We start from the raw sequence: 27,450 nt of genomic DNA, 5'->3' as shown, positions 1-27,450 counted from the left end.
TTTTATAAACAGTGCTCGTAAAACGTAATAATTTATTACAAACTACATGATTTGACATAAAGAAGATATGATAACACACTATTTTTTTTTTGTGGAAAAAGTAATAAATTATTACGTTTTACAGACCGTGTTGATCGTTAAGAAAAAAAAGTGAAACACGTAATAATTTATTACATTTAGCTTATTTTTGTAACTTTTTAAATAGGTGGCCTGTTTTGATCACTTTTTTTTTTTTTTAATTTTATGGCTTATTTTGGTTCCGAGTTCTATTAATTACCCCTAACTACGTTGCAACAATTTTTTTGGGTCCTTTTTTACATCTCTTTGACCATAAAATAATATAAGATATTACTCCCTCTGTCTTAAATTACCCATCCCAAATTGAGATGACACTCTGATTAAGAAAAATAATTAATAACATGGCTAGTTTAACACAGTACTCCTATTAAATAATGTTTACATTTTTATTTGAAGAAAAAATAATTAATGCAAAAGGTAAAATATGGAAAAAATATCTCTTCTTGATTAATAAAAAAAGACAAGTAAAATGAGAAATCAAATTAAAAAATTTGGGTCTAATAATTTGGGACGGAGGAAGTATTTGATATACGAGATAGGATGCAAGGATATCCCATCGAATTATCTTATCTCACCTTTCATATGGATATTCCATCATTTCAATATAAACCATGGGATAAAATAGTTTCCAAATTAATTAGGACTTCACATCTAACATGAGATAATGTTAATTTCAAATTTAATCTTCGATTAGTTTAAAGCTAAGAGTAATCCTTCTATTCTCAGAGAATAATTATCCTCTGTTTGCACAATCTAAACAAATGACCAAGTATTATTTACAAATTACAATGAATATAAACTAGTGATGGGAATAGCTTAATATCAAAAGAAGCATTCATATTTTGTTTTTCTATTCAACAATCTTGATACATTTTTTCCTCTTATCTTGAGAAGTAATTTTAGGAATTCAATCTTACTGCACATACAATAAAATCTTACGATAATTTATAACGGAAAAAATAATTACTGTAAATTTTTTCCTTCGCTTCTTAACTTCTAATTGTGGATAAAAATAGTTTAAAATTTAATACTTCTTTCGTTTCAAAATAATTGAATTGTTGAGTATTTTTTAGTGTTCAAAATAATTAAATTGTTTATTATTCAAGATATATGTTGATTTTTTTTTATTTTTTTTTTAAATTTACCTTTTATTAATTAAATTTTCAAGATTGAGTTCCAATGGTGATTATTAATGTTTTGGAATTTGAAAAGGACAAAAATGAAAAAATATGACTAATTTATATTTTAATCTTTTTTTCTTAAAAGTGTGTCATATTTTAACAATTCAATTATTTTGAAACGAGGAGAGTAATTTTTTTTAATCAAATAAAACCATAATTTTATACTCTCTTCGTCCCAAATTTTCTAATTTATTTTCCCATTTTACTAGTCTTTTTCCATTAATCAAGAAGAGACAATTTTTTTTCCATGTTTTACCCTTTGCATTCATTTTTTTTCTTCAAATTAAAATGTAAACATGATTTAATAGGGATACTATGGTAAACTAGACATGTTATTAATTATTTTTCTTAATCAATGTGTCATCTCAATCTGGAACGGAAGGAGTATCTTTATCTTTTTTTTCTTAAAATTGTGTCATATTTCAACAATTCAATTATTTTAAAACGGAGGAATTAATTTTTTTCAATCAAATAAAACCATAATTTTATAATAATTCTTTAAAAAAAATAAAAAAGAATTTCCGCGCATTGGACGCGGGTACGTATTAAAGCTACCTATGACAACATGGGAAAAGATTACATTATAAAAAAAACAAAAATAAGAGTTTCTTGGAATGTGCAATCGTCTTTGTTTTCCCCTTTGACTTTACTCTATAAAAACTTCACAAATATCACCTCTTCACTGTACCCCATTATCTTTCTTTGTGGTTAAGCAAATACACAAAATAAATAAATATAACTCTCCTCTTAGATTAAACTAGTAGATCCATCAACAATGAGTTACTACAATCAACAACAACCTCCTGTTGGTGTACCTCCACCACAAGGTAAAAAAAAAAAAAGGAAGAAACAACTCTGACTTTGTTGTATGTGAATTGTTTTAGTTATTAGATCTGATTGATTTTTATTTTTTTGGGGGTATTTTTTGTGATTTAGGGTATCCACCAGAAGGTTACCCAAAAGATTCATACCCACCACCTGGATATCCGCAGCAAGGGTACCCTCAACAAGGGTATCCACCACAAGGGTACCCTCCACAGTATGCACCTCAGTATGGTGCACCACCTCCTCAACAACAACATCAATCATCTAGTAGTACTGGATTATTGCAAGGATGGTATGTACACCTTATTGTGACTCTATTTTTCTATATGTTGACTTGTATGGATGTGTTATGTATGATCTGAGGTTTATAGGATTGAGTTGACCATGTCTTGTTTGTGTGATAAGATATGAATTGATGTGAACTTGATTCATCAAGATCTGTATGACCTCAGGTTTTGTTGACTGAGTTGCCTGAATTTTTTATCAAAATATGTATTAGGTTTTAAAAAGATTTAACGGATCAAAGCGGTGTTAAAACTAGAAATAGTTTATGACAGTAACGTTAACAAGACTCTGCAACTCTGCCACATCATGCTATTTGGCAGAGTTGCAGAGTCTCTGAAGTTCTAAGTCAACTCTGCAACATCAGACTCACAAAGTTGATTTGGCAGAGTCTCTTCATTATTGGTGAGGTTTTAAGTCAAAAACGTTATGGTCAGTAACGATTCCTGCTTTGACGTCGTCCATTGTTCATTTTGTGTCCGTTAATTTTTTTAAAACTTAATAACGTTTATACTGGTTTTGGAAAGTTTTCTAAAAACATACTACTCTGGTGAATTGATTTAAAAAATAATTTATTTTGGTCAAAACTTCAAGTTGCTTGGTGAAGCTGACCTCATGTATAACCGGGAGGTACTGGCTGAAAATAGCCTCATGCAAGATAAGGCTAGGTTATAATAAACCTTTGTGGTTCGGTTCTTCCTACACACCGAGTCTCATGCTGTTTCCAATTATCGGTCGGATTAATAATCGATTTATTTTATTTTATTTTTTTTCAGTTTGGCTGCTCTTTGCTGTTGCTGTCTCTTGGATGCATGCTTTTGATGCTGTAAATGATCTGTACGCAAAGTGTTGATGACAAAAGATGATTGAAATCCATTATCATAGTCTAGATTATTTTCCTTGTATGTGTTTTGTCCTTGTTGTCCTGTCATTTATAAATAATTTGATCTTGCTATGGTGTCTATTTGCCAAATTATACGTTTATGTACAACGTGAGAGATTGTATTTTATTTTTTATGTTTTGGACCTCAATATGTGAATCAATGCACCTTGATTTGGTTAAACAATTTATCGCCTCATGTGTCTATAATCCAAGCGCTTGGATAGTGGCGGATTCAGGATTTACGTTGAGAGGGTTCAGAAGTATATATACGAGAATTAATCAAAGGGGTTTAATATCTATTATATGTGCATTAAAATATCTGTAATCATGTAAAAATAGTATAAAAACAGTACTCGCTTCGTTTAAAAAAAAATGATTTACTTTTCTTTTTAGTTTGTTTAAAAAAAAATGATTCATTTCCTTTTTTATTCACTTTTTTATTCTAATTTTTCACATGGTATATTTAAGACCACAAGATTGAAGGGCATTTTGGTACATTTGACATATCTTTAATTTAACACTACAAGATTCAAAAGTCTTTTTTATTTTCTTAAACTCCGTGTTTGGTCAAACTAGATCATTTTTTTTAAACGGAGGGAGTATATTTTTTAGCCGAAGGGGGTTCGGATGAACTCCTGGTGCAAAATGGCTTCGCCATTGCTCTAGACGTTGCTGATTTGTATTTAATGTGTGGCGAATACAACCTTTGGGTCAAGAGTCGGTGGTTTGTCGTATTTATAGTCTATTTGGTCAAGCTTTACAACAACAATAAACCCAGTGTATTCCACATAGTGGGGTCTGGAAAAGGTAAAATGCATGTAGTTCATACCACTATCTTCGGAAAAGTAGAAAGGCTGTTTCCGATAGACCCCGGCTCAAGCTTTGAAGTCGTTTATTTGAAGGTAATTTTTGTGATAAGCGCTGTTCGGAAAAGATATATTTTTCGCTTTTGAAAAATAGTTTCGACTATTATTCAAAAATATTTATCTAAAAGTTTTAGCTACACACGTTTTAACTTTTAAAAGTTATGCAAAGCACATGAAATGTCTTAAAGTTGGCCAAAGAGGCTTATAATTATGCCACTATTCATGAACATGAGGGTTCATAAAAATGAGGATTCATAAAATTCATCGTATATATTTGAATTTGGTGGGGTGTCATAAGAAAAGAAAAAAGTTGAATTAGGTGTACTTAAATGGCTTAAAATTATAAGCATGACAAGATGGGAAAATTGTAATTGAGTTCAAATGTTGGTGTTGTTCACCTGAGGATGTTAAATGGGCAGGACCATAAAACCTTTTTTGGGTAAAGCTTCGTTGCTAATTAGCTCATGAAAATATGATCAAACTCTTTTTAGTTTATACATGACTTTCTTTTAGTCCATTTTAACTTTTAATCAAACTTTTTTCATTCAAATAACTTTTGATCGATCAATAATTCATTCATTTATTAATCTAATCCATTTTAATCTGTTCAAATCCAACCTTATCTACCCATTTGACACCTCTAACATGCTCCACTTTCAATCTCATTATCATCCCAAACATTATTGTACTATATTAGTGTAGACATCGAAATCTTGTAAAACTCTACAAGAATTCAAATTCTATTGGAGTTCTTGTAGGCTATCCTAATCCTAAATTATGTCTATAAAAAGAATGGTTTAATCTTGAAAAATCATCTTGAATATCCCATAAACCTATTTGGAAAGAGATTGAAATCTCCAATATCTCAGAAATATATAGAATATTTCAGGAATTTATGGAATATTCGATCAAAACCTCTCTTCTTGATAATATGAAGATCAAATCTAAGTATTCCTATGTTAGAGACGTTCCTCGAATTACGGAGAAAATAATATGAAGATCAAATCTAAGTATTCCTATGTTAGAGACGTTCCTCGAATTACGGAGAAAATCAAGAGAGAAGAATTAAGAAATTACGGAGAATTACGGAGAAAATCAAGAGAGGAACAGATTTGTACCCGTATCGTTTATCCGGGAAAAAAAAATCTTATTTTCCTCATATTTTATTTGTGATTACAATTTATTTATGTTCGAATAAAAGTTTATTGGAAACAATTAGGATTGTATAAATTCATGAAAAACACGTTGTAATAATAAGCCATTTTGGGGGAAAGAATTATTGGTAATTTCCTTCCATTCATATCTTATCCCACCATTCTTCTAAACTTTCCATGATATTTCCATGTTTTGGAATTATATCATATGGTGTGTGTGTGTATTGTTTCCTAGTCATTTTCAACCTTTTATGATTAGCAACTCCATAGCTTTTAGGGTCACAACTCACAATTATGACATCTTCAACTAAGTGTACTCTTACACAATATGTTTATGATTTTACCGTGTCAAGTCAAACTAAGACACTAGAAAACGGCGAAACGCTAAAGGGAATGATAGCAAGATCAACACAAAATAAATAAATAGGATACCACGTATCGCGGGAGCTAGCTAGATTGCAGTATCATAATTGTTTTTGGATCAACTGAAATTGTGGTGGAGTGATAAGTATTCCTTCACAACGGATTCCTGGTTTGAGCTTGGGGTATGAAGTTGTTTGTTAGAGAGCGTTTCACCCTCCCCTCCATACTCGCCATGTGGGATTCTCCTACACAAATTTAAATTTATATTTAATCGAACTTCAATAACGAATACCGAATACAAAGAGCAAACAAAAAAATTAGATTATTTCAGGAGTTATGACTTTCAATAACGTGCTTTAGAGAACCAATTGCCATTTTTTCTTTTTTTTTTTTGACTTTTAAGTCATCATTTAATATGAATTGTGAATTAGTAACTAAAGCAAGGAAAGTATTAACAATTCGTTAAACCACCAAAAAAGAAAAAAAACATATGACCAGGTAAATTAATTTAAGTTTTTTTAAAAAAATATATTTAGAGTATCATGTCAACTATCGCCCCCAAAAATATTGGTTTGGTTCGATTAGTGCTTCAATTTGTTCTTTATAAAACTAAATATTATTTGGACTTTAAGTCATACATTCAAATCAATTCAAAACTACATAAAATTTAGTTAGTTTACGTGAAAAATATTTTCCTTCGTTCCAAACGTATTTGTCCTTAATTCAAGTGTTTTTTTAAAACTAGTCAGAGTATCATGTAATTGTTCGCTATTCCCTAAAAAGTGAATTACGTACAGCTTGTAATTAAGTCATATATACAAATTATTATTTTACAAGTTGTAGAACTAATGATACAAAAATTTATTTATAATAGAATTAGATAATATATAGTATTTATTACTTGCCCCTTGAAGTTAGCATTATTAGAAAATACTGTACATATATTTTTAAAAATTGACATAACTAGTCTATAAATTTGAATACTATACTAGGTCCAGACGCACAAATTCCTGATCATACTTAGCAGCTCAAGATATCAGCAGCAAATTCAATAGTGAGTCCTCATCCATCGAGGATATTGTTTCATTTCAGCATTTTAGTATTTCAGTTAGTTCAGTAATTATTTCAGTCGGAGTTAGTTGAGGGTTTGTCTCATCAACTCCATACTCAGAAAGTTAGAGGCTTTCAGACTAGCACGGTCAGTATTTCAGTTTTCAGATGTTATTTTCAGTATTTTGAGAACCTTATGGCATTAACAGTTATACTTCCGCATATGTTTTCAGTATTATTATTCAGTGCTCACATGGATTAGCTTGTGATCCTTTGGGGTCGTAAGCACCGTGTGCTGCAGTCTGGAGGCGTTACACACTCTTACCACAAGACCAGAGCCCCGAGGACCGGCCTTTATATGCAAGTCAGAAAACAAAAACATTGAACTATCTTTCAAGATTTCATTTTCCTTATCAACAACTTTAGTATTCCTGTGACAGTTAACAGACATGCATGCTGTTCCTTTTTGTAAAAGAGAAGCAAAATGGTACATCAGTGAGGTTGTATATAACCTGGGGCTCAATGAGAATAAACTGCAGAACCCTTTTGTCCTAAAGGGTTGAAGAATTACGCGAACGAATCAAGATACCTACAAGCACGCCTTCGGTTGTATTCTAGCAAGCTTCCATATGTTCGATCCCAGATACCAATGTAAAGGGACTCGTCGTCTGGACTCAGAGATACCCCTGATATCTCACCGAAAAGATCAATTTCCTGACGTTTCTTGTAGTCTGACTCAGTACTGTAAATGTGGACAAAATCTGCAGGTTCAGCCACTACCAGGAACCGTCCATCCGATGAGAAACGGATAGATCGAGCAGCACCGATGTTACCCTTCAGAATGGCCGTAGACGAGGACAAGTTTCTCAAGTCCCAAATTCGACACGTCTTATCTTGATTCCCAGTGGCGAATGTATGGCCATCGGGATGCCACGCACAAGCAAAAGAGTAGTCTAAGTGACCAATGATCGACGCCACCGTCTGTTAACAGTAAACAAACTACCATAGATCAGATTTTGGAAGTTCGGCAAATGGCGAATTCATATGAAAGCCGAAAAAATATATGGACCACTAGAGTGAGTTCAAACAAATTTCGCTCCCACAAGAAAGATCTATATGAGAAAATACAAGAAACAAACACACATAGCGACTCTTTGCAATTTTCTTCGGGAATAATTTTGCCAAACAATCACCTCATCATACGTGCAGTAACTATATCGACCTAACGTGCTTCAGCATGCCTTCTGACTTTGAAAAAAAAATAAAAATGATATAACATATTTACATAATCAAAAAAGTTGCACTTCATCTGATTTGTCTGTAGATGTAGTATAAGTGAGGAGTATGTATTCATTTCCTCTGAATTGAACGATCAATACTACCATCAGAGTGAAACAAAGGACTAAAGAAGGTAATGGTTAAAAATCTATCATACCTTTCCACTGCGGGAATCAACAAGTAAACCATGTAGATCATCACCAACAACAGTAAAAAGCTTGCAATCTGGGCTCATCGAGGTGTGCTGCATCAATTACCAGTGGAATTAAAAATACATGAGCTCATGAAGGAAGCAGCTTCGAACGGAATTGAAATATCTGTGCACATAAAGCATGTAGACAGGAAGAAGTAATTCTTAATCCAGATTAAAATTGGAGTGAACTGAAACATCTATAATCTTATAATCTCCGAGCAAATGCAATTCAAACTGGATGACGGAAAAGGTCCTGAGTCCGATGAACAAAATCCCGGCTTACTAATAGCAAAATCTCATACTATATCTGAAGAAACTAGTGGAAGCTAGATGGAACTTCTTGATAGAGGACAACAGCTTACGTGTTTCCACTATCTACGCGCCAGTTCAGCCCTCTAGGATCAAAAGGCGATCATGTTGGCAATCTACTATATAAGAAGTTGCACCATCAGCCACAGCGATTGTACTCATTGAAAACCACTGTGGCACTGATAAATCTAAAACATTCAACCCCCATAAATTGGTTCAATAAGATGAAACGAACGTGAATGACGGAATTTATCTTCAACCGCTTGGCCTTCATCCAACCAACCCATCTAATCTACCACTCAACTCAACCTGAACGTATAAAATTCTTTGATCATCACTCAGATAGCAGGCTATCGCAATACAAGGTACTATAAGAAAGAACCTACAAAATAATCACTTCCAGCCTCAATTCAAATCAGAAAGTTGCAGTCCATCTAAAGCCTCGTACTAGAATTTCATTTGATTAAGAAAAGAGCATACTAGACATTCATGAAACTACTCTATCCCACTAACACCCAATAGATGACGATGCTGACGCTGATGATCATGATAATCACAATTACCAGTTTGGAACTTTTCCACAACCTGTCAGTTCATTTGTATGAAAAAGAAAGTATATTTATGCTTCATGGACAACCAAAAACTACATCAGTAACTAATGATAGGAAATCAAAAAAAGCAAAGAAAAGGGAAGAACAAAAGTTGCAGTAAAAGCACATTAAAAACTGACATTCACTGGCCAAGGGAAGCGGAAGTGGTTCATCTGCTGAAATCTTTCCATGTCGTACACCCTCACACCACAGTCGTTGTTGGCTGCCATAAAACGAGGCCCATAACTGCACAATGTTTACACTTACTTTCATCAGTTGAAGTTTCAAGGTAGCTCAACAACTGATTATGACATTCATACTACCTGACGCTTTCATATATCTCAATGGCATTAGTGATAGCGTTATCCTCATAAGTGGTCCTTGCACAGAAGCTAACCCCCGGCTTGTCCAAATTCTGCAATATTTGAAGCAAAGTTAAGAAAATACCACAAAGAAAGCAAGGATGTATACAGATCAGTAGGACTAAATCATATTAATAGCTCATAATGGTAAGCCAACCATTTAGTAGGGACATAATATCTTCCAGTAAGTTATAGACACCTTAGTTAAAAATAAAATGGCGGGAGAGGAACGGAGATTTTCACTTCCACTACATAAGCTCCAAGCACTAGTACTTCTACTCATATTTAATCAATCATCCTCGTATCATGTTGATTTAGCAGAAAGGAACTTTCTTTTTTTATTTAACTATGTATCTGTTTCCACCAACTAACAGCTCTTTTTCGCTGACCCAAGTCCCAACTAGTCGCAAATATTAGCAGTCGTTAAGAGAACAGGAAAATACCCCAACTGACCTTACAAATGAGTTCTCCTTGGAAGCCCCCAGCAACCACAAAACGGTTCTTCACCGCCATCGTGCTGATTTGGGTCAGTGTAAGACCCTCTAACAAACTTCCTGCATATTTCTGGAGGACCAAAACAGCAGAAAGAATAGGTAAAAACGAAACAGAAATACAAGTAGTTATACACCTAATGAAGAAAAGAGAAAAATGTTAAAAAGGAAAAATTGAGGTGGAACTTCTTTTTCCTGTGTTGCGGCAGGTAACGGTACAGAATACTTCTCTCATACCCACAACAAAGCCAATAAATCAGAGTACTGAGAGGCATACGCACGCAAGACACATTTTTTCAACGCTACATAAAGCATAATAGGAGGGGAAAGAAGTAAGAGCATAGCAAAAATAAAGTAGGGGACCATCACTAAATACTTTTCAGTTACCTCTGTCGGTACGATACGTCCAGTGAAGTTGACAACTTCTGAGAGGTTGCGGGAAATTGATGACCAATGCATAAGTGAATCGTTTGAAATCAAATACACGTCATGTTTCGAAGTTGCCCACACCAAGTTCCTTAGCTGCAAACAAGAGGCACAAGAAGTCACTGAAAGATCTCCACGTAGCAAATTGACCGAAAGCATCACTTGGAAGATAACAACTGACATGAAAAGCACAATAAGGAAATAATTCATTTGGAAACCTAATATTTTTATCTATCACCGGAGGGAAATATAAACGACTTCTTGTTTTTCATTTCAATATGAAAGGGAAAAGAAAAATAAAACACAAGAAAACTGTGTCAGGCACAGAACAGGAAAATCTTTAAGAACATGATCCTTTTCTCTTCAATTCTTTTGTTCTTCATGCTGATTCCCATAGAAGTCGTCCAAAATAAGTTGCTGCTGTAGCATTAAGAATCCAGCATTTAGACATTTGGCAGGTCATCTTTAAGTAGGTGACTAAAACACAAATCTTTTCAAATTCTAAAGGATAGAAAACACAAACCATCGTTAATCTTAGAGATGGCTAACAGGAAGTGCCACAAGGACACATGTTTTTTTTTACTTAATCAAGTATCAAGATGACAATGATGTTACTTCCACTAAAGAATCTTTCTGACTTTTAAAAGCTAAATAGAACTCAAACTAGAAGAAATACAGGTCCTTCACAGCCACCTGAGATAACTATTTATTTGCATCTAGAAGTTAGAACAGCGTTACACAGCATATACAGAATCTGCAGATTAAATGCAGACCTGAAAATGGAGTATTGTAGGCTTCACGGATCTTGCATTGTAAAAGAATTCGTAGTAGTTGCCACCCTTTTCCACTTGTTTGCATTCCTGAAAATGGGTAAATGACCAGTACCAATGAGAATCTTACCCAAATGGAAGCCCTTTAACTAAATAAAATATAAAAACTGCAGTTCCGGAGACCTTATCCACAGCTTCCCCTGACAAAGGGATGTTCTCATAATTTCTGTACTGTTCAAGCCTTGTCAATCTGTAGCTTTGCCTCGTTACATTCAATTCCTCCCATGCGATACCTTGTATATCCTTCCCTTTTCTTGCTTGTGCAGCCGATGTATCAGTCACTTTTGTTGGCTAAAAGAATATCACAAATAGAAAGGAATGAATAAATAAACTGACAGTAAGGTAATCATGCCTCATTTATCCCATAATGCTATCAATACTTCCAGGTAGCTCAAAATACAAGCGATCCATCAACGATACATAAATATGACTTGACCTCAAATTGGACCAAAAACAGTTATACTACCTTGAATATTAGAGATTTTAAAAAGAGAAGAATATTCTCAAATCATGGACCTTTGGCCAACATAACTATCACCAAGCGAGTCGAGTCTAAAATATGCTAAAGCAATAATTAGTTGAACTATAAACAACCAATGAGGAATAATGTAGAACAAGGCAACATTCCATAAAGGCTAAAGGAAGGAATAAGTAATTCAAGTAATGTTTTACTAACCATATCGTATTCATCAAGGTTTGTCTCCTCATTATATAATCCCCCCTCAAATTCATCAGATGAATCAGTCCCCTCCCGGTCATCCGCCATGTAATCCAATTGGTCAACCCTTTCAAGAGGCATGCCCTCCCACACCTTTCAAACTGGATACAAGAAAGTAAAATAAAACTCGAAGCACTGTTTCCAAATGAAACTTGTAGATAAAGCAAGTCCCAAGAACAGAACAAAAGGCAAAGAAAGAAATGGGGAATATCGAAATTAGTCAAATGCTGAGTTAACCAGAATAAGTTTTAACTATCAATAGGAAAAAAAAAACCTTTATTTTAACTACCAAGAAACTCCTAAAACAAAACTAGCATTGAAGAGCATAATGCTGAGACTATCATCAATTCTTCTACCTATATTTTGGCCAGATATAGCAAAACGCCAAAACCCATTAAACCATTCGACGAAACAAATAAAAGATCTTTCTTTGAATTACCCAGAACAACCCAACTGAAGCTATAATGCTGAGGTTATTGCTAATAACTCCATAAACCCAAGGAAAATATTCAATTCTACTAGCAATTACCCATCTTTTTATCATACATATCCAACACCAGAGAACCATTCTACCAAACAAAATAGTAGCAAAAGATCTTTTCTTTGAACTACCCAGAACCAAACCACAACCATCAAATGCTATAATACAGAGATTACTGTTGAAAGCTCCATAAACCACCAAAACAATCCAACAAATAAAGAAGGCATAATACATAAACATGCCATTTAACTTGATCTCAATTAGCATCTAGCCCTCCAACTTTGGGTGTGCACAAGTCGAAACTTAAACTATCATAAAGTTGAACAAGTATATACATGCGTCCTACATGGTAAATCACATGAGATGCATGCGTACTACATGCCAAATCGTGTGAGCAGTAGATGCCACAAAGAAATAGTAAAAATAGTAGATTTGATAGGTTAACTATCTCCTTGCACACACCCAAAGATGGAGGTAGCTGAGACCAAGTTAAAGGACACATTTATGTATTATGCCAACAAAGACAAAGTAAAACTAGTAGAAAAAAGACTTTCTTTGAGCTACTCAGAACCAAACCACAACAATCGAACACTATAATGCTGAAATACTGCTAAAAACTCCATAAAACACAACAAAAGAATCACGACAAACAAAGAAATAGTAAAAATAGTAGAAAAAAGCTTTTCTTTGAAATAACCAGAACCAAACCACAACAACTGAACACTATAATGCTGAGATTACTGCTGAAAAACTCCATAAAACCCAACAACAGAATCACAACCATCAAAGAAATAGCAAAAACAGTAAAAGAAAATCTTTTCTTTGAACTACCAACAATCAAACCACAACAATTGAACACTATAATGCTGAAATTACTGCTGAAAATCTCCATAAAACCCAACAAAAGAATCACAACAAACAAAGAAATAGCAAAAATAGTAAGAAAAAAAAAATCTTTTCTTTGAACTACCAAGAACCAAACCACAACAATTGAACACTATAATGCTGAAATTACTACTGAAAATCTCCATAAACCTAACAAAAGAATCACAACAAACAAAGAAAAACCAAAAATAGTAGCAAAAAAAATCTTCTTTGAACTACCAATAAACAAACCACAACAATTGAACACTATGATGCTGAAAATCTCCATAGAAGCCAACAAAAGAATCACAATAGATAAAATAGTAAAAAAAATCCTTTCTTTGAACTACCCAGAACCAAACCACAACAATTGAACACTACAATGCTGAAATTGCTGCTAAAAAAACTCCATAAACCCACAAAAGAATCACAACAATCAAAGAAATAGCAAAAATAGTTTTAAAAAAAATAATCTTTTCTTCGAACTAAGAAGAACAAAACCTGCTGAAATTACTGCTAAAGACTATAAAACCCAACAAAAATATCACAACAAACAAAGAAATAGTAAATTTATTTATGGGAATCTGTGCATAAGTATGAGAACTAACCAGAAAATTTTTCTTTTTTTCTGGGGAATTTTTCAGCTTCTTTTTCTTGGGAATTTTTCAGCTTAATTTTATAGCTACCTATTTGTTGGAGTTGAGTATTTTATTTTACTATAAATTACTATTATTGTGCAAAGTGTTATTAATGCACGCCTCAGTATTTCTTATCATGACAACGCCTCAGTATTTCTTATCATGACAATTGACAAATATAATATAAGCCGCCTAGTGATTAATGACATGGATTGATAACGTGAGTTATTATATATATCTCATAAATCTAATTAATGCGTGTTAATACAAAAAAGTTAAGTTCACGTAACAGTAAAGGCATAATACATAAATATGATCCTAAACTTGACACTAAATTATAACGTTGACCTTAAATTTTGACAGTGCACAAGTTGGTCTTTTAACTATACAAAATCTGAATAAAAAGACACTCCGATTTTGCAACTACACGCATATACCTCACTTGCTCTAACGTGGATTACTAATCCACTTATGTGGTGCCACCTAATAAAAAAATACATTATAAGTATGACTTTTAACTTTATCGGTGTATAAATAGGTCCTTTAACTATACAAAAGTTGAGCAAAAGAACCCTTCAATTCCAACTCGGACGCGCGCTTTTTTGCGTGTACAACATGCGTTTTGCCACATAAGATCGGGTGTTTATTTGTTCAAGTTTTAAATAGTTAAATGTCCTATTTGTACACTGTCAAAGTTTAAGGTGAATGTTATAATTTGATGTTAAATTTAGGGTTACGTATTATGTCATCTCTAATAGTATATTTAGATGTGTAGCTGATAGTTAAAGATTTTTTTCGGCTCAAGTTATCGATAGAACCCTTAACTTATTTCGAAATTTCACTTAAACCCCTCAACTCAGACCTCTAACCCACTCGAAATTTGATAGGTACTAGTCTGAGTTAATGGGGTTCAAATGAAATTTCAAAATAAGTTTAGGATCCTATCGATGGCTTAAGCGTTTTTATTTTTTATCGCATAAATTAATCCAGCTACATACAAATTAATTTAACATTATTGGATGATATTAACGTGTACGAATAAGTATTAGAAAGAAATTTTGGACTACTTTGTCCAATTGATGACCATTTCTATAAAATTTACTTAGTCATTTGCTAATTAAGGAGTAATTAAACACAAATACATTGACTATTAAATTAAACTAATTAAGTGTAAACACAAGAGAAAAGATCTAAATTTATTTTTGTTTTTTGCTATAGTTTATAATATTTTATATGTATCATTGTCGTTAGCAAACCGTCTTGTATTTGTCTTTGTCGTTAACGAAGCCTCAACATGAAATGAAGGGATTCTATTGTCCAGATTTTTCGAATAGAAAAAATCCAAATTTACCATTCAACTTTCGACTGTAATTTAAATACCCAGTATATTCGTATAAAGTCGGATTTCAGATAGTAAAGTGTACGCAGTCCATACCACTGCCTCAGATGAAGTAGAGAGGGTGTTTTCGACAGATCCACGGCTCAGGACAGATAACAGTACAAGTTGTATAACCAACCAACAAACATAAAACATAAAAGCACACAACAAAAATGGAATAACAATCCGCTAGATAATAGTGAAAACTAGGCACCCACAAGGTAATACTATAAATTCTTTATTCGAAATCGAAGACAACATTGAAACACCACGAACAAACAACTACAGGTGTAGATACAAACAAAAACACTCTTACCTATTACTACGGACCCTCTACCTTAATTCACGTTCTCCAAACCTTTCTATCAAGAATCGTGTCCTCCGTAAGCTGAAGAGTATAGTAACATTAAATCAAAAGTTTAAGGGAAGGTTTTTTTTTTTTTGGTTTCTCATTCGGTGTCTGGTATCCGTATTGGAGTCCAACTAATTCAGATTTGCATCAGCCAGGGCCAATTCAAGGGGTAACGCTCCCTACCAAGGATTTTCTCATATCCAGGATTCGAACTCAAAACATTTGATAAAGGGATGGTGAAATTGCTCAAAATTAAGAGACCAATTTTAGGTGCTATGGACTTTTGGTTAGGTGCTATGAACCATACTTTTCAATCATACCAAAAAATGTTAGTCTAGATAAGTTCTAGCTAACTCATAATGAGTCATGACTACATTTGCCAGCTTAATGTGAAGTATGAAATGATATGATTGACCCCACATTTAGGACTGTTAGATAATTGAATACATACATTATATATAGATTATTATTAAGCCATCACTTTCCAAGAATTTGTTTAATTCTTAATTTGAGTGCCACACCTCTACTAATTATTGAAATGTTGCATTACAAATGTCACAATCATTTTGGTTTTTTGCTTGTGTTCTTTGAACAAAAGACTTTTAATTGGTACTTAGGAGTTCTTAATAATGATTTGATCTCACACAACCAAGAAAGAGAATAAGAATAGTATATCAGCCTCTCGTAGAAATTTAAGTGTACGGATGCATACGATAAACCCTTGTGGTTCAACACTTACTCAAACTCTGTGTATAGCGAGGGCTTTAGTACACTAACTGCCCTTTCGTTTTCGCATAATTCTAAAATAATAAATATAATATTCGACTATGACACGTTTATTACAAAATTAGTCAAAATGACTCTCAAGAACCGCAATGAGACTTTCATTATTTGTTGATATACTTATTTTATGGTCAAGGCATTTTGTTAGGGTCCTTCCAGGAAAAAAAATAATAGTAACAAAATATAAGGTCCATCAAGCTTATACTAATGCAGCTACACCAGAAAAGAATGTTCAAACAACAACTCAAAAACTATAATATTATAAGAAGGAAGCACAGAAGAACTGACGCCTATTCAGCTATGTTGCTCGAATCCTCCAAAAATGCATTGCTTTTGGAGGATTTGACACCCAACTGTCGATATTTTCAAAGAGTCCGAGCAACATAGTTGTCCCGGATATTGTAAGAATCAAGATATATGTACAGAGATCTATTTACATCATGTGTTTTACAACCCAACTTCATGCAAAAATGGAGTGGTCTAGTAATTGTTCTATAAAGCAAATAAAAAAGCGCCTTCGCAAGTTCAGTATCTTAGTTTTCCTATCATCAGCCAATCCTGTATGTAAAATATGCACACTCCTACTTGACATCCGGTGAATCGCTGTGCTGTGTAAATACTTGAAGAATCCCTTTCAGTATAAAAGCTGCCTAACCCGAGTCTCAAGTACCGGGAGCTAATATTCATGTCAGCTTTGCCCGCTAAATAGAGAATATTGCAGCAGAGCTACTAGTAACAAGAAGGTTAGAGCCATTTGAGCAGTCAAACTAGAAGCACCTGACAGAGAGTGAGCGCCTACTAAATGTACTGAACCAGTAATTTCATCCTTCAATCCAATGCTCGATGAGCCTGCAGTAAACCACGAATTATATTTTGATGAGTTGGTACAGACTGAATGTTGGAGGCAGCAATATGATAGATCTCTTTAAATTCAAATTTTCAAGCAGACACGCAGCATCATTCAGTTCGTCATACGTAAAGGAATTACAGATATTACTAGAGATGATCTCTGTAGTGACAGGGACTAGTCACTGTGAAACAGACTTGGAGATGTATTTTATATTCAGATCAACTGCACGAGCATTCTTTAAACTTCGTTTAGAATATCAGAACCGGGAAGCAGCATGAAAATATAATGAGAATCCCAACACCGACCAGGGACAACTATACTGTTACCCATATCCCATTGTCAAAACTCAAAAGGCACGACATCTAATTCAGGCATCAAAACATAACTTAGGTATCAAAGTAGTACAACTTACAGTTATACTCGGTCCAACCAATGGCCTGCTTTTCAAGATCATACAACACCAGCTTATTCGAGAGAACCAAATCTGCAAACACCATTTACTTCAAGGCTTCAGAAGAAAAGAAGACATCACTTACTGCAGATAACAATTATCATCTTTAAGTTCAGAGAGATCCAAGGACACCTAAGAGCATGATTGAAAGAAGTCACAAGCATATTTGATCAGATAAAGATAGCAGTTGACAAAATACAGTATAGTAAAAGGATCTTGGAAGAGAACCTGAGTATAAACACACTATACTAGAATGGAAAGAACTGCCACCAACAATGTCAAAATACTTACTTCCTCCCTCCAATTTGGTTGACACTCTTTATTATTTGTCTGTCTCAAAATATTACTTGTTGTAGGCCCCACTGGATAAAGAGAAATGGTCTGGTATTTTTGTTTTCTATGCACACTTAGCTTATGTAAACTTTCCTTCTATATTGAATACCGAGACCAATTGAGTACCGCCAAAAAAATTAGAACGGAGGATGTATAACAAGAAGCTAGTTTAAGATATGAATGAGTTTTTACAACAGAGAACAACTTTGTCTCATGTGTTGGCATTCCCTCCACCAATCTTTTTGGTAAACCATGAGGCAAACAAGTGACATTGCTGTGTCAAGTATCTCACTCGCTAAGAACATGATGATGTTCATAATGATCGTCATTGGATATCAACGCAACAAAGAATTTTAAAAGAGTATCAATTCCCAAAGAATTGGGAACGTAATGAGTTGCAAAAGAACATCAACTAGGTGAAAATAACACAGGGCCTAAGTGAGCCATTAACCATGTAATTATCATCAGTAGAACCTAACAGGAGAACGACAGAAATACATAAATGGACAAGAAATCCAGCACAACGGAAGTAATTAAACAGTCAGCAAGGATAACCGTAGAAGTACTGAGTTATTATACTCTGCTGCCAAGCTGAATAAAATTAAACCAAAACTTCCTCCAGTTCAAAGACAGCCGAATAATTTGCAATCAAAATGAAATAAGCAATACGTAGGTAAAACGCACCTCCAAAAACCGTGAGGTTCCATTTGTCACGAGATAAACTACCACTATTTTGCCATCCAATGCAAAATAAGTCTTCCTAAAAAGAGCAAATAGGAATCAAGTCTCCTGTTGTGTCTAAACAAAATATATCAAAGTAATAAATAAGTGTGACCAACAATAAAATGAAATGCTGGGTGTGAAGAGGGGCAGTTATATAGAAAAAAGGGATGATCCCACGTTGATCCTAGCACCACTTCCACCACCAAAATTTTTTATTTAAACAGATACAAGGGATAGCAGCAAAATCTCTGAAGCAGCAATATCAGCTTTCACTCTGAAGGTGATAGCCTCCATTTTCAGATGATGTGGCTAATGAAAAGTTAAAAACTGTAAATGCTAAATTTAAAGAAAAATTGAGCGGCAATCCATTTCAATACAAAAACTATTGATCTCAAATACTAGAAACACATTACCTAAACTAAATCAATTCATCGAAGACATGAAAGTCTCCTGATAATTGAATTTTACTTCTTGATGGGTGAAGATCTTGTAACAATGATGATTGGAAGATGGAGAATTTTCTTAGGGGATGTCAAAACAGATGGATTGCTGACCCCACTAGCTTGTGCTTAAGGTTTAGTTGTTGCAGTTGTGTATGTCAGCGGATGGCTATATACTCAGACAAGTTGATATGAACCGTCCTATGTCAGCAGATGGCTATGCTTAAACAAGTTGATATTATGCTTCAGAGGAATTGTTTGCTTTCATTTACAGCTATTAGATAGGAAAACAGAATGAATTGGGGCTTAGTTGTTGTACATAGGAAAACAGATTGAATCAAGGAATGTGCCTATATTACTGAGACATCATACAACTGAAATATGTTCAGATGACAAAAGAGAAGTTGCCGCCCATTTCAGCTAAGTAACAAATACACATACTGCTTTGAAATTATGCAATGCTGAGCAATTGACAGTCTATACTTCCAACAATTTTTTATGGTCCTATAATGATCATATATCATAACTCACCAAGTCCATTCTAAAAAAGATAAAGACTCCAAAAGCCACAACATTACTAAGTACCTAGGAAAAAGAAATTTGAAACTTTTAATGATAAAATAGAAGATTTGTAAAGGAAAAAATAAATACTTACGAAAGGGAATAGATACTCATGTGGACGAACTCTTAAAGAAAGAGAATTTTCAAATTGAAAATTGACTTGAGGGAATCCATCATCAACACTGCAAGTTGGACGTGAAAGTTGCAATTTAATTTAGTGAATTTAAAAGGCTCAAGAAACTGTACACACACATAACTGCAAGGGAAATCTTCAAGAACAAAGTGTAATCCATAGAAAAGAAGAAAAAGAAATAACGAAACAAAGGATCTGATTCATTAACATAGTTCACTCTTAGCATGGACCATTGGAAACCTCCACATTAGTGGAATGTTTTTCTTTTCTTTTAAGTTTCTATTGTTTCCTTGAAGTGAAATATTCAAAGTAAATTAATGCTGCGGCAGCTTATATCAAGTTGCTGCATGTTCAACAGATAATATACATACGGAAAACCATGGCTATTTTAGTACCCAGAAATGCTGAAAAATTTCAGGCTAATGATTGGACTACATATAGACCAGGTCGAAAGACTGACAGGTAGAAGTAGAATTGAACAGTCCTTCCATTTATATCCAGTTTCCACTAAATAGATAATCAATTTGGCATTAATGTTAATATCAACTGACAGCTTTATCTTGAGATAAAATTGGTAGTCAATATTTTTTTCAATCAGATTAAACAGTTAAGACATATCTCAAGTAATACAATATAACGTAACTTCCAAATGCCACTGTTTCTGGATAAACAAATGTAAAGCATAAAGTATCTACATGTTGAAAAAAATTAAACAGATCATCTGTAGTCACAGCGAACAACTAAATCCACTCAGTATGCCCCATACCTTTCAGAGTATTCGAAACATGTATACTCATCATGAACTGTACGCAATCTTAGATCAGGTTGCCACGAGAGTATCTAACAATAATTTAAAATATATAAATGCCAAAATGTTAGAAACAACATTTATAATTCAAATTTAAACATTTATGATTCATTTTAGTAACAGAGTGACCTCCAAAAGGATTAAGGGTGGATAGCTCACTACCTTTTTCACTAGTGGCCCATAAATAGCCTCAGGAAGATAAGCCAGGGTTGTTCCACTGTCAATAATAACTCCCTCATTCGCTCCATTTGTAAATACTTCAGAGGAAAGGTTTAGAAGTTGATAACCAACTTCAACAGCCGTCATATTGACATTGTAGTGTTGCCTAGATTATATCATGATAATGTCGGTATGAAGCATTAAAATTTTTCTGATTTATCAAACTAAAGCGCAGATAAGGTGATGATGAATTACTCAGAAAAATCTGAAAAGAGAAGAACGTTTACTGGGAAGACCAGTTGTACTAGAGATCTTCTTATAGATAAGGTTTTTGATAGATATACAGAGAGATAAACGAAAAGAAGACAGAATAACAATTTAAGCTGCATCAAGTAAACTCATTTACTGATATTTGCACATATAGTAGATATAAAGATCCATGAAATAGTTCAAGTTACGAGGGCGTTCCTCATAAGGATCATACGAACACGGGTCACACCATTAGCAGAATATGAAACGACGCATGGAGGATATTACCTCACCATCCCACCATGGCTATAAGAATTCCTTTTAGTGGAAGTTCTCTACTTATGCAAAAAGGATCAAAATGAATCTACTTCCTGGACTAAAAGTACTGCCCCATCTTAATTCATCTTTTTAAGAAATGTCAAGTATCGAAAATAGCCTCTCTAACGCTTAAGGTAGGGGTAAGGTCTGCATACACTATGTTGTTACTGTTGTAAAAAATGTCAAATTTAACCTCATTCTTCACCACATGAGTAATTCATGGTTTCTATCACATTCAGAACCCTCTTTAGAGTAGTAAAGATTTAAATCTTACATCCTATATAGATTGAGTCTGAATTTAACTGCAGACCAAGTCCTCAGAATTCAGAGGACAGAGAAGAAGCAAATGACTACACTAATTATGCCCCTGCTTGGGCCTTAAGAAATTTTTTACTTTTTACCGGATTTTTTTCTTAATTTATTCCAAAAATGGTGATTGGCCGTAATTAATTTTACACTCCTACTTCTCTCACAAAAATTCAAAAACAACTCCGATTTTCATGACCAAACACAACTCCAACTTCAACTCTAACTCCAATTCCAACTCCAAAACTGTGATTTTCATGGCCAAACGTCTACTATATTTTCCAGTAGCAGGGAGTCTGGAAATAAGCAAGTTCCAGGAAACAAATTGTTACAAGGTCCCTGGATGTTACTCAAAGTCAAAATAAATGAGCACGGTGTTCGGATTGACTTTTAAAAAGTTGCTTATAAGCTAAAAGCTAAAAGCCATAAGTTGGCAATACCCAACTTTTGGCTTTTGGCTTATTTTTACACTTTCTTGGCCTAAAAGAGAGTGCTTAAAAGCAATTTTTAGCTTTCCCAAACACCACCAAAACTTAAAAAAAGTGCTTAAACGCCTAAAGAGCTTAAAAATAAGCCAATCCAAACACCCTCTACTTGGAAACTTTGAAGAGAAACTACAATGCAAAATATAATAAAGGATCCTCCTTTTCTTTTGTTTTCCTTTTTCCTTTTGGGATGACTAGAAATAAGGGGTCTCACCAAGGCCCTGAAGGAGAAAGATGGAGTCTGACAGGAGAATCAGTGAGACATAATTTCAAAATTTATGCTGAAGACTTTAAACTAACAACCTAAAAAGAATTGGTTTCCTGATAATATACTACTGCTAGACACTGGTCCATTTAACATTTGTGTTGATTGAAATATTAAAAGCCAACAAAAAGTCCATTAAAATAACTACAATACAGAGGGACAGTTCACATACTGGTTTGGTACTAATGCTGTCATGGTTACTTTTGGTTTGACAACGTTCCCAATGGCAAATATACCACCACCATTTTTGCCGTCCAAGCAATGAGCAAACATTTTCTTCACTTTTCCAGACGAAGACAGCTGGGAAAGCATGGATGTATTTGATTTCCCAAATCCCAGAACCCCATCAAGAGCGTCATCGGAGGACCTTAGATCTGTAGACTGTGTTCCCCCACACCTGCCCAAAAGAAGAGGAAGAATTGTCAATAAACAAAATACAAGAGAAAAAGAACAAAAAATAAATACAATATGCCACCAGATATCAACCTAAAATAGAGGTTGTTTGACCAAGCTTCCGATCTGCTTAGTTTGAAAAGTACTTTTGTCAAATGGAGTTTCAGGAAAAGTACTTTAGAAGCGCTCCTGTTTAGTATTAGAACAGCACGTTGCATTTGGCCAATCTTTCCAAAAGTGTTTGAGCCAAATTACTATAAGAAAAAGACATTTAAGGATTCACTTTTTAATTAGTACTAATAAAAAGATGGTTTCAAATAATTATAAAGAGTCTTCCCCTCAGTAAGAAACAACTTTTACTACAACTCAAAAGCACATTAAAAATCTCCGGAAACAATGAAAGCATCTTAAATTATCAGGCAACAAAATGCAATTAGACGTAGACCGGTGCAATTGTTTTTGCATGTTTTAGGGGTGCAACTTGTTTCACGTGCCTTCATCAACATCATTTGGCAGACAGCACATATTAACTCCAATAGAACACGTTCCTGCCAAAAAGTTCTATGCTCAAAATTACTAAGGTGGGCTCCTAGTCTCTTACAATAATGATATTAAACTGTGCCAGCAACAAACAATGTTGTGCTGGAAAGTTCAATTTTAAGTAGGTTTATTCTGAAGACAGCTGTAAATGGAAAATGAACTGAACAATATCACACAACAACTTCAAGTACGTATAAATTCATAAATCAACGACTCGTGAACTGAAAATAGGGTAAATTAGGGATAACTTTGCCAAATCGCTAAAGCAGATGCAGATATTTCGATTTTAACTATTTCCCAAATCACATAGCATGAACTTCCTGGCCCACCAAAAATATCTCTAAACTATATAGTCTTAATTAACTTCTGGTCTGAAGAGCAGGAAAACAAGGCCAAATCCAGATTAAATTATGACCAATTCAAGAATATACAAGCCAATAAGGCATCAATGAGTAAAACTAAAAACAGAATAAGATGGACTACTAGGATTACTCAATGTTTCCCTGCAGGACTTCTCCCCTCCCCCCCTTAACTGATAAGTGTCTAGATATTAAGTTTCAGCTGAGGATTATATGATATCAACAAGCTACTGAAGTACTTTCAGTTCTCAGAATATATCCAACATACATCTTACCCAAAGATTACAGTTCCATTTGTTGAGTTAGTTTGGAGATCACCAGACACTAGATCATACTGAACAACATCCTCCACAAAGTAGCCCATACTATAGCTTCCATCTCCGTAACTTTCACGAAAATAACATGAGTTGTTACTATAGCAGCCTGACACCAAGCCTCCATTTACATCCTTGCAGAACTGGTGTCCACAATAAACTACTTTACCAGAGAGAGAATCCTTTTGGTTGTAAAATGCTAGCTCCAGCTGCCCAAAAACACGTTTACATTAAAAGGAGAGGAAGAGAGCATAATAGATCTATTTTCTGGGAGCAAGCAAATACAGCGAGATGAATAGGGATATATAATCAGAAACTTAAGAAACGTACACCATGATATCCTCTTCTGGGGCATTGATCACATCCAGCGCAGTTAACCCACATTATGTCGCTTCCTGTATCCACTTGCACATAATAATCATTTGATGGTGTTCCAATCCCAATCTTGGCATAGTAAAGCCTATAATATATTAAAATTCAGATTATAATTTCAATAACACGCTTCAAATATCCCAACTGAATAAAAAGGTAAGGATTTTCCAAAGCAATTTGCTATTTAAGTTATTTAGTTTGCGTCAAACTGAAACTTGCACAAAAAATCCATGGATCATTCTTCAATTTATTTAAGAACCAAGCTTGTAAGCCTTAGCGCTGAAATACTATTTTTCAGCCATGGACTTCTAAACCTGCACAAGAGTATTCAACATCAACCATCTTCTTAAAACTAATCATCACTATCTGAGTTGACTTTTGTCAAACATTTACATGCTTATGAATTTAATCGTCCTGTAACTTCAAGGAAACTCTGTCAATCAACTAGAAATTCAAAATCCAAAGCACTAATCAAGTTTCTCCAAAAACATATTTAAGAAGATATTTCCAGTCACAGCCAAAATAAGCATACATATGTGCTGTCATATCATCGCTGGGGAAATAAATACTCTCCAGCAACTGCTCTTCAGTAAAATGATGTGCTACCACGAACTAAAGCATCAATTGTTCCACTATATGCTCAACCACTTACATTCCCACAACGCAGCCAGTACCAGAAAGCACCATCATATAAGTGCCAACTTGACGCTATTCACTAATTGAATTAACAATAGTGTTCACCACTCCCAGGACGCTACAATAGTTCAGTCGCAATTTGGAATGTGATCTCCGCAATCCAGACTATTCTCCATTTGTTTTACAAATTAATAGCAACTTTGCCACTAAACTCAACTCGACTTTAGAAAAAGCCACATTAATAATTTTCCTCTATAGTTCAAAGTAGCCTGTTTTAGCAAATTAACTACCAACTAGCAGTCTCTCTACCTTCACAAGGTAGGGGTAAGGCTGCGTGCACATCACCCTTCCCAGATCCCACTTGTGAGATTATATTGGTTATGTTGTTGTTGTTGTAACTATCAACTAGCAGCGACTTGCAAACACATTCCAATTTAACAAATCAAAACAATCTATTTATCACATAACAAAATAGATGTCTATCACTAAAATGAGTAGGCATGTAACCACCACATTCAGGTTACCATTGATAAATCAGAGAAAGTAACAGTATAAGCAATAACAGTACATGCAGTAAAGCCCAAAGTACAGTACATCAAACTAACAGACCAAAGTAGATGTGTTTATACTTCTGCCTCAGCTATGAATATCACAGATACGCCTTGTATAACATGAAATCTTCTTCGGTTAACTAGTCTCTAACATGTGTAACATGCACATACACAGGGGCGGGGCCAAAAGGGTTCAAGGAGTTTCAATTCGTCGAAAAATTGAATTGAGTACATGCAAACCTTGCCCCTACCTCAAAGGTAGAGAGGATGTTTCCAGTAGACCCTCGGCTCAAGATTTGTCGAAAATTTATACTATGTAAGAAGGTAAAAAAAATGTTTTTTTTTTCTTGCACCTATATATAAGTTATTGAATTCCCTTAGCATGAGATATTTTTTTTAATCGCCTTATTGAAGTCCTAGCCCCGCTACTGCATAACACATACCTAATGTACAAGTATACAAGCAAAAAGTACACACAAAGTACAAAAATTACTCCCAACAAGTAAACAAGAAAAGTTTTTTAATCCTATTATTGAATTCCTGACTCCGCCACTACAGATACACATACCTACTATACAAGTACTCGGGCCAGCTTTCTTACACCTCGAATAACTCCAATGAATACCTGGCACCTCCAACATACAACAGCTACCAGCTACCAGATAACTCTCTCCACCAAGGCTATGACAAGGCTATGAGCCTACGACATATGGGAATAAGTCACCTAGTGTAGTTTGTCTCTAGTGAGATTTGAAACAAAAACCTCACGATTCTCAACCCACTTCATTTACTACTAGGCCACACATACCTAATTTGCAAATATACGAGCCTAAAATACAAACACAATACAAAAATTACTCCCAACAAGTAAAAAAAGAAATCTTTTTTATCCTCTTGTTTTAATTCCTAGCTCCACCACTACACATGCACATACCTAATTCAAACATACAAGCCTAAAGTACACGCACAATACAAAAATTACTCCCAACAAGTAAAAAAAGAAAACTTATTAAATCCCCTTGTTTTAATTCCTAGCTCCACCACTACACACACACATACCTAATATACAAGTGTTTGAACCAGCTTTCCCACACCTCAACTAATTTCAAAGGTATAATTTCCCAGGTATCTTGGTACCTCCCATTAGCAACATGTACCAGATAACTCTGGCCACCTTATCCCATGGAACCTGACACCTCCCACCGGGTCCAACAACAGGTAATAGGTAACTCTGTCCACCAAAACTACGACAGATGGAAAGAAATCACCTAGTGTTGGGATTTGAACCAAGAACTTCACTTTTCTCAACTCAATTCATTAACCACTAGGTGTCACCCTTATACCTAATGCACAAGTATACAAGCCTAAAGTACAAACACTAAACAAAAATTACTCCCAACAACTAAAACAAGAAATCTTTTTTAATCCCCTTGTTTTAATTCTTAGCTACTCCAATACACGTATCTAATGTACAAGTATACAACCCTAAAGTACACACAGAGTACTAAAATTACTCCGACAAGTAAAAAAAAAAGAACTTTTTAATCCTCTTGTTGAATTTCCAACTCTGCCACTTCACATACACATACCTAATATGTCACAGGATACCTGACACCTCCCATTAGCAACAAGTACCAGACAACTCTGTCCACATGGAGCCAGGAACTTCTCACTTACAACAGGTACCAGATAACTATGTCCACCAAGAGTACGATATGGAAAGAAATCACTAAGCGTTCTTGTCAATATCGGGATTTGAACCAAAGACCTTATGATTCTCAATCCACTTCATTAACCGCTAGGTCATACATAGCTAATGTATAATTACA

At 34.4% G+C, this 27,450-nt stretch overlaps 3 protein-coding genes across 3 annotated transcripts; 1 reads left to right on the top strand and 2 right to left on the bottom strand.

Annotated features, from left to right (window-relative positions):
• Positions 1-2,030: 2,030 nt before the first annotated feature.
• On the top strand, positions 2,031-3,433 carry LOC107864425 (cysteine-rich and transmembrane domain-containing protein WIH2; the record flags this gene model as incomplete). Its single annotated transcript, XM_016710782.2, is given in 3 exon segments — positions 2,031-2,086; positions 2,196-2,376; positions 3,143-3,433. Coding segments are annotated over 3 exon segments (279 nt in total). The 3' UTR covers positions 3,189-3,433.
• Positions 3,434-5,586: 2,153 nt separating this feature from the next.
• LOC107864424 (uncharacterized WD repeat-containing protein C2A9.03) lies at positions 5,587-14,006 on the bottom strand. The gene is made up of 11 exons (XM_016710780.2): positions 13,833-14,006; positions 11,838-11,980; positions 11,285-11,452; positions 11,105-11,191; positions 10,293-10,427; positions 9,868-9,978; positions 9,376-9,467; positions 9,193-9,298; positions 8,118-8,204; positions 7,272-7,663; positions 5,587-5,877 (listed from the first exon to the last, which is right to left on the bottom strand). Exons 2-11 carry the CDS (start codon positions 11,958-11,960, stop codon positions 5,751-5,753), a joined length of 1,428 nt encoding a protein of 475 aa, XP_016566266.2. The 5' UTR covers positions 11,961-11,980; positions 13,833-14,006; the 3' UTR covers positions 5,587-5,750.
• A 2,600-nt stretch (positions 14,007-16,606) lies between these two features.
• On the bottom strand, positions 16,607-24,522 carry LOC107864423 (aspartic proteinase 36; the record flags this gene model as incomplete). Its single annotated transcript, XM_047408831.1, is given in 9 exon segments — positions 16,607-17,224; positions 17,638-17,709; positions 18,694-18,769; positions 19,828-19,915; positions 20,633-20,706; positions 20,837-20,999; positions 22,629-22,853; positions 24,024-24,271; positions 24,393-24,522. Coding segments are annotated over 9 exon segments (1,237 nt in total), but the record flags the coding sequence as incomplete, so codon positions are not given.
• Positions 24,523-27,450: the final 2,928 nt, after the last annotated feature.

Source organism: Capsicum annuum, chromosome 3, assembly GCF_002878395.1.
Source record: "Capsicum annuum cultivar UCD-10X-F1 chromosome 3, UCD10Xv1.1, whole genome shotgun sequence".
Classification (NCBI taxonomy): domain Eukaryota; kingdom Viridiplantae; phylum Streptophyta; class Magnoliopsida; order Solanales; family Solanaceae; genus Capsicum; species Capsicum annuum.
This window is presented reverse-complemented; position numbering and strand designations above follow the sequence as displayed.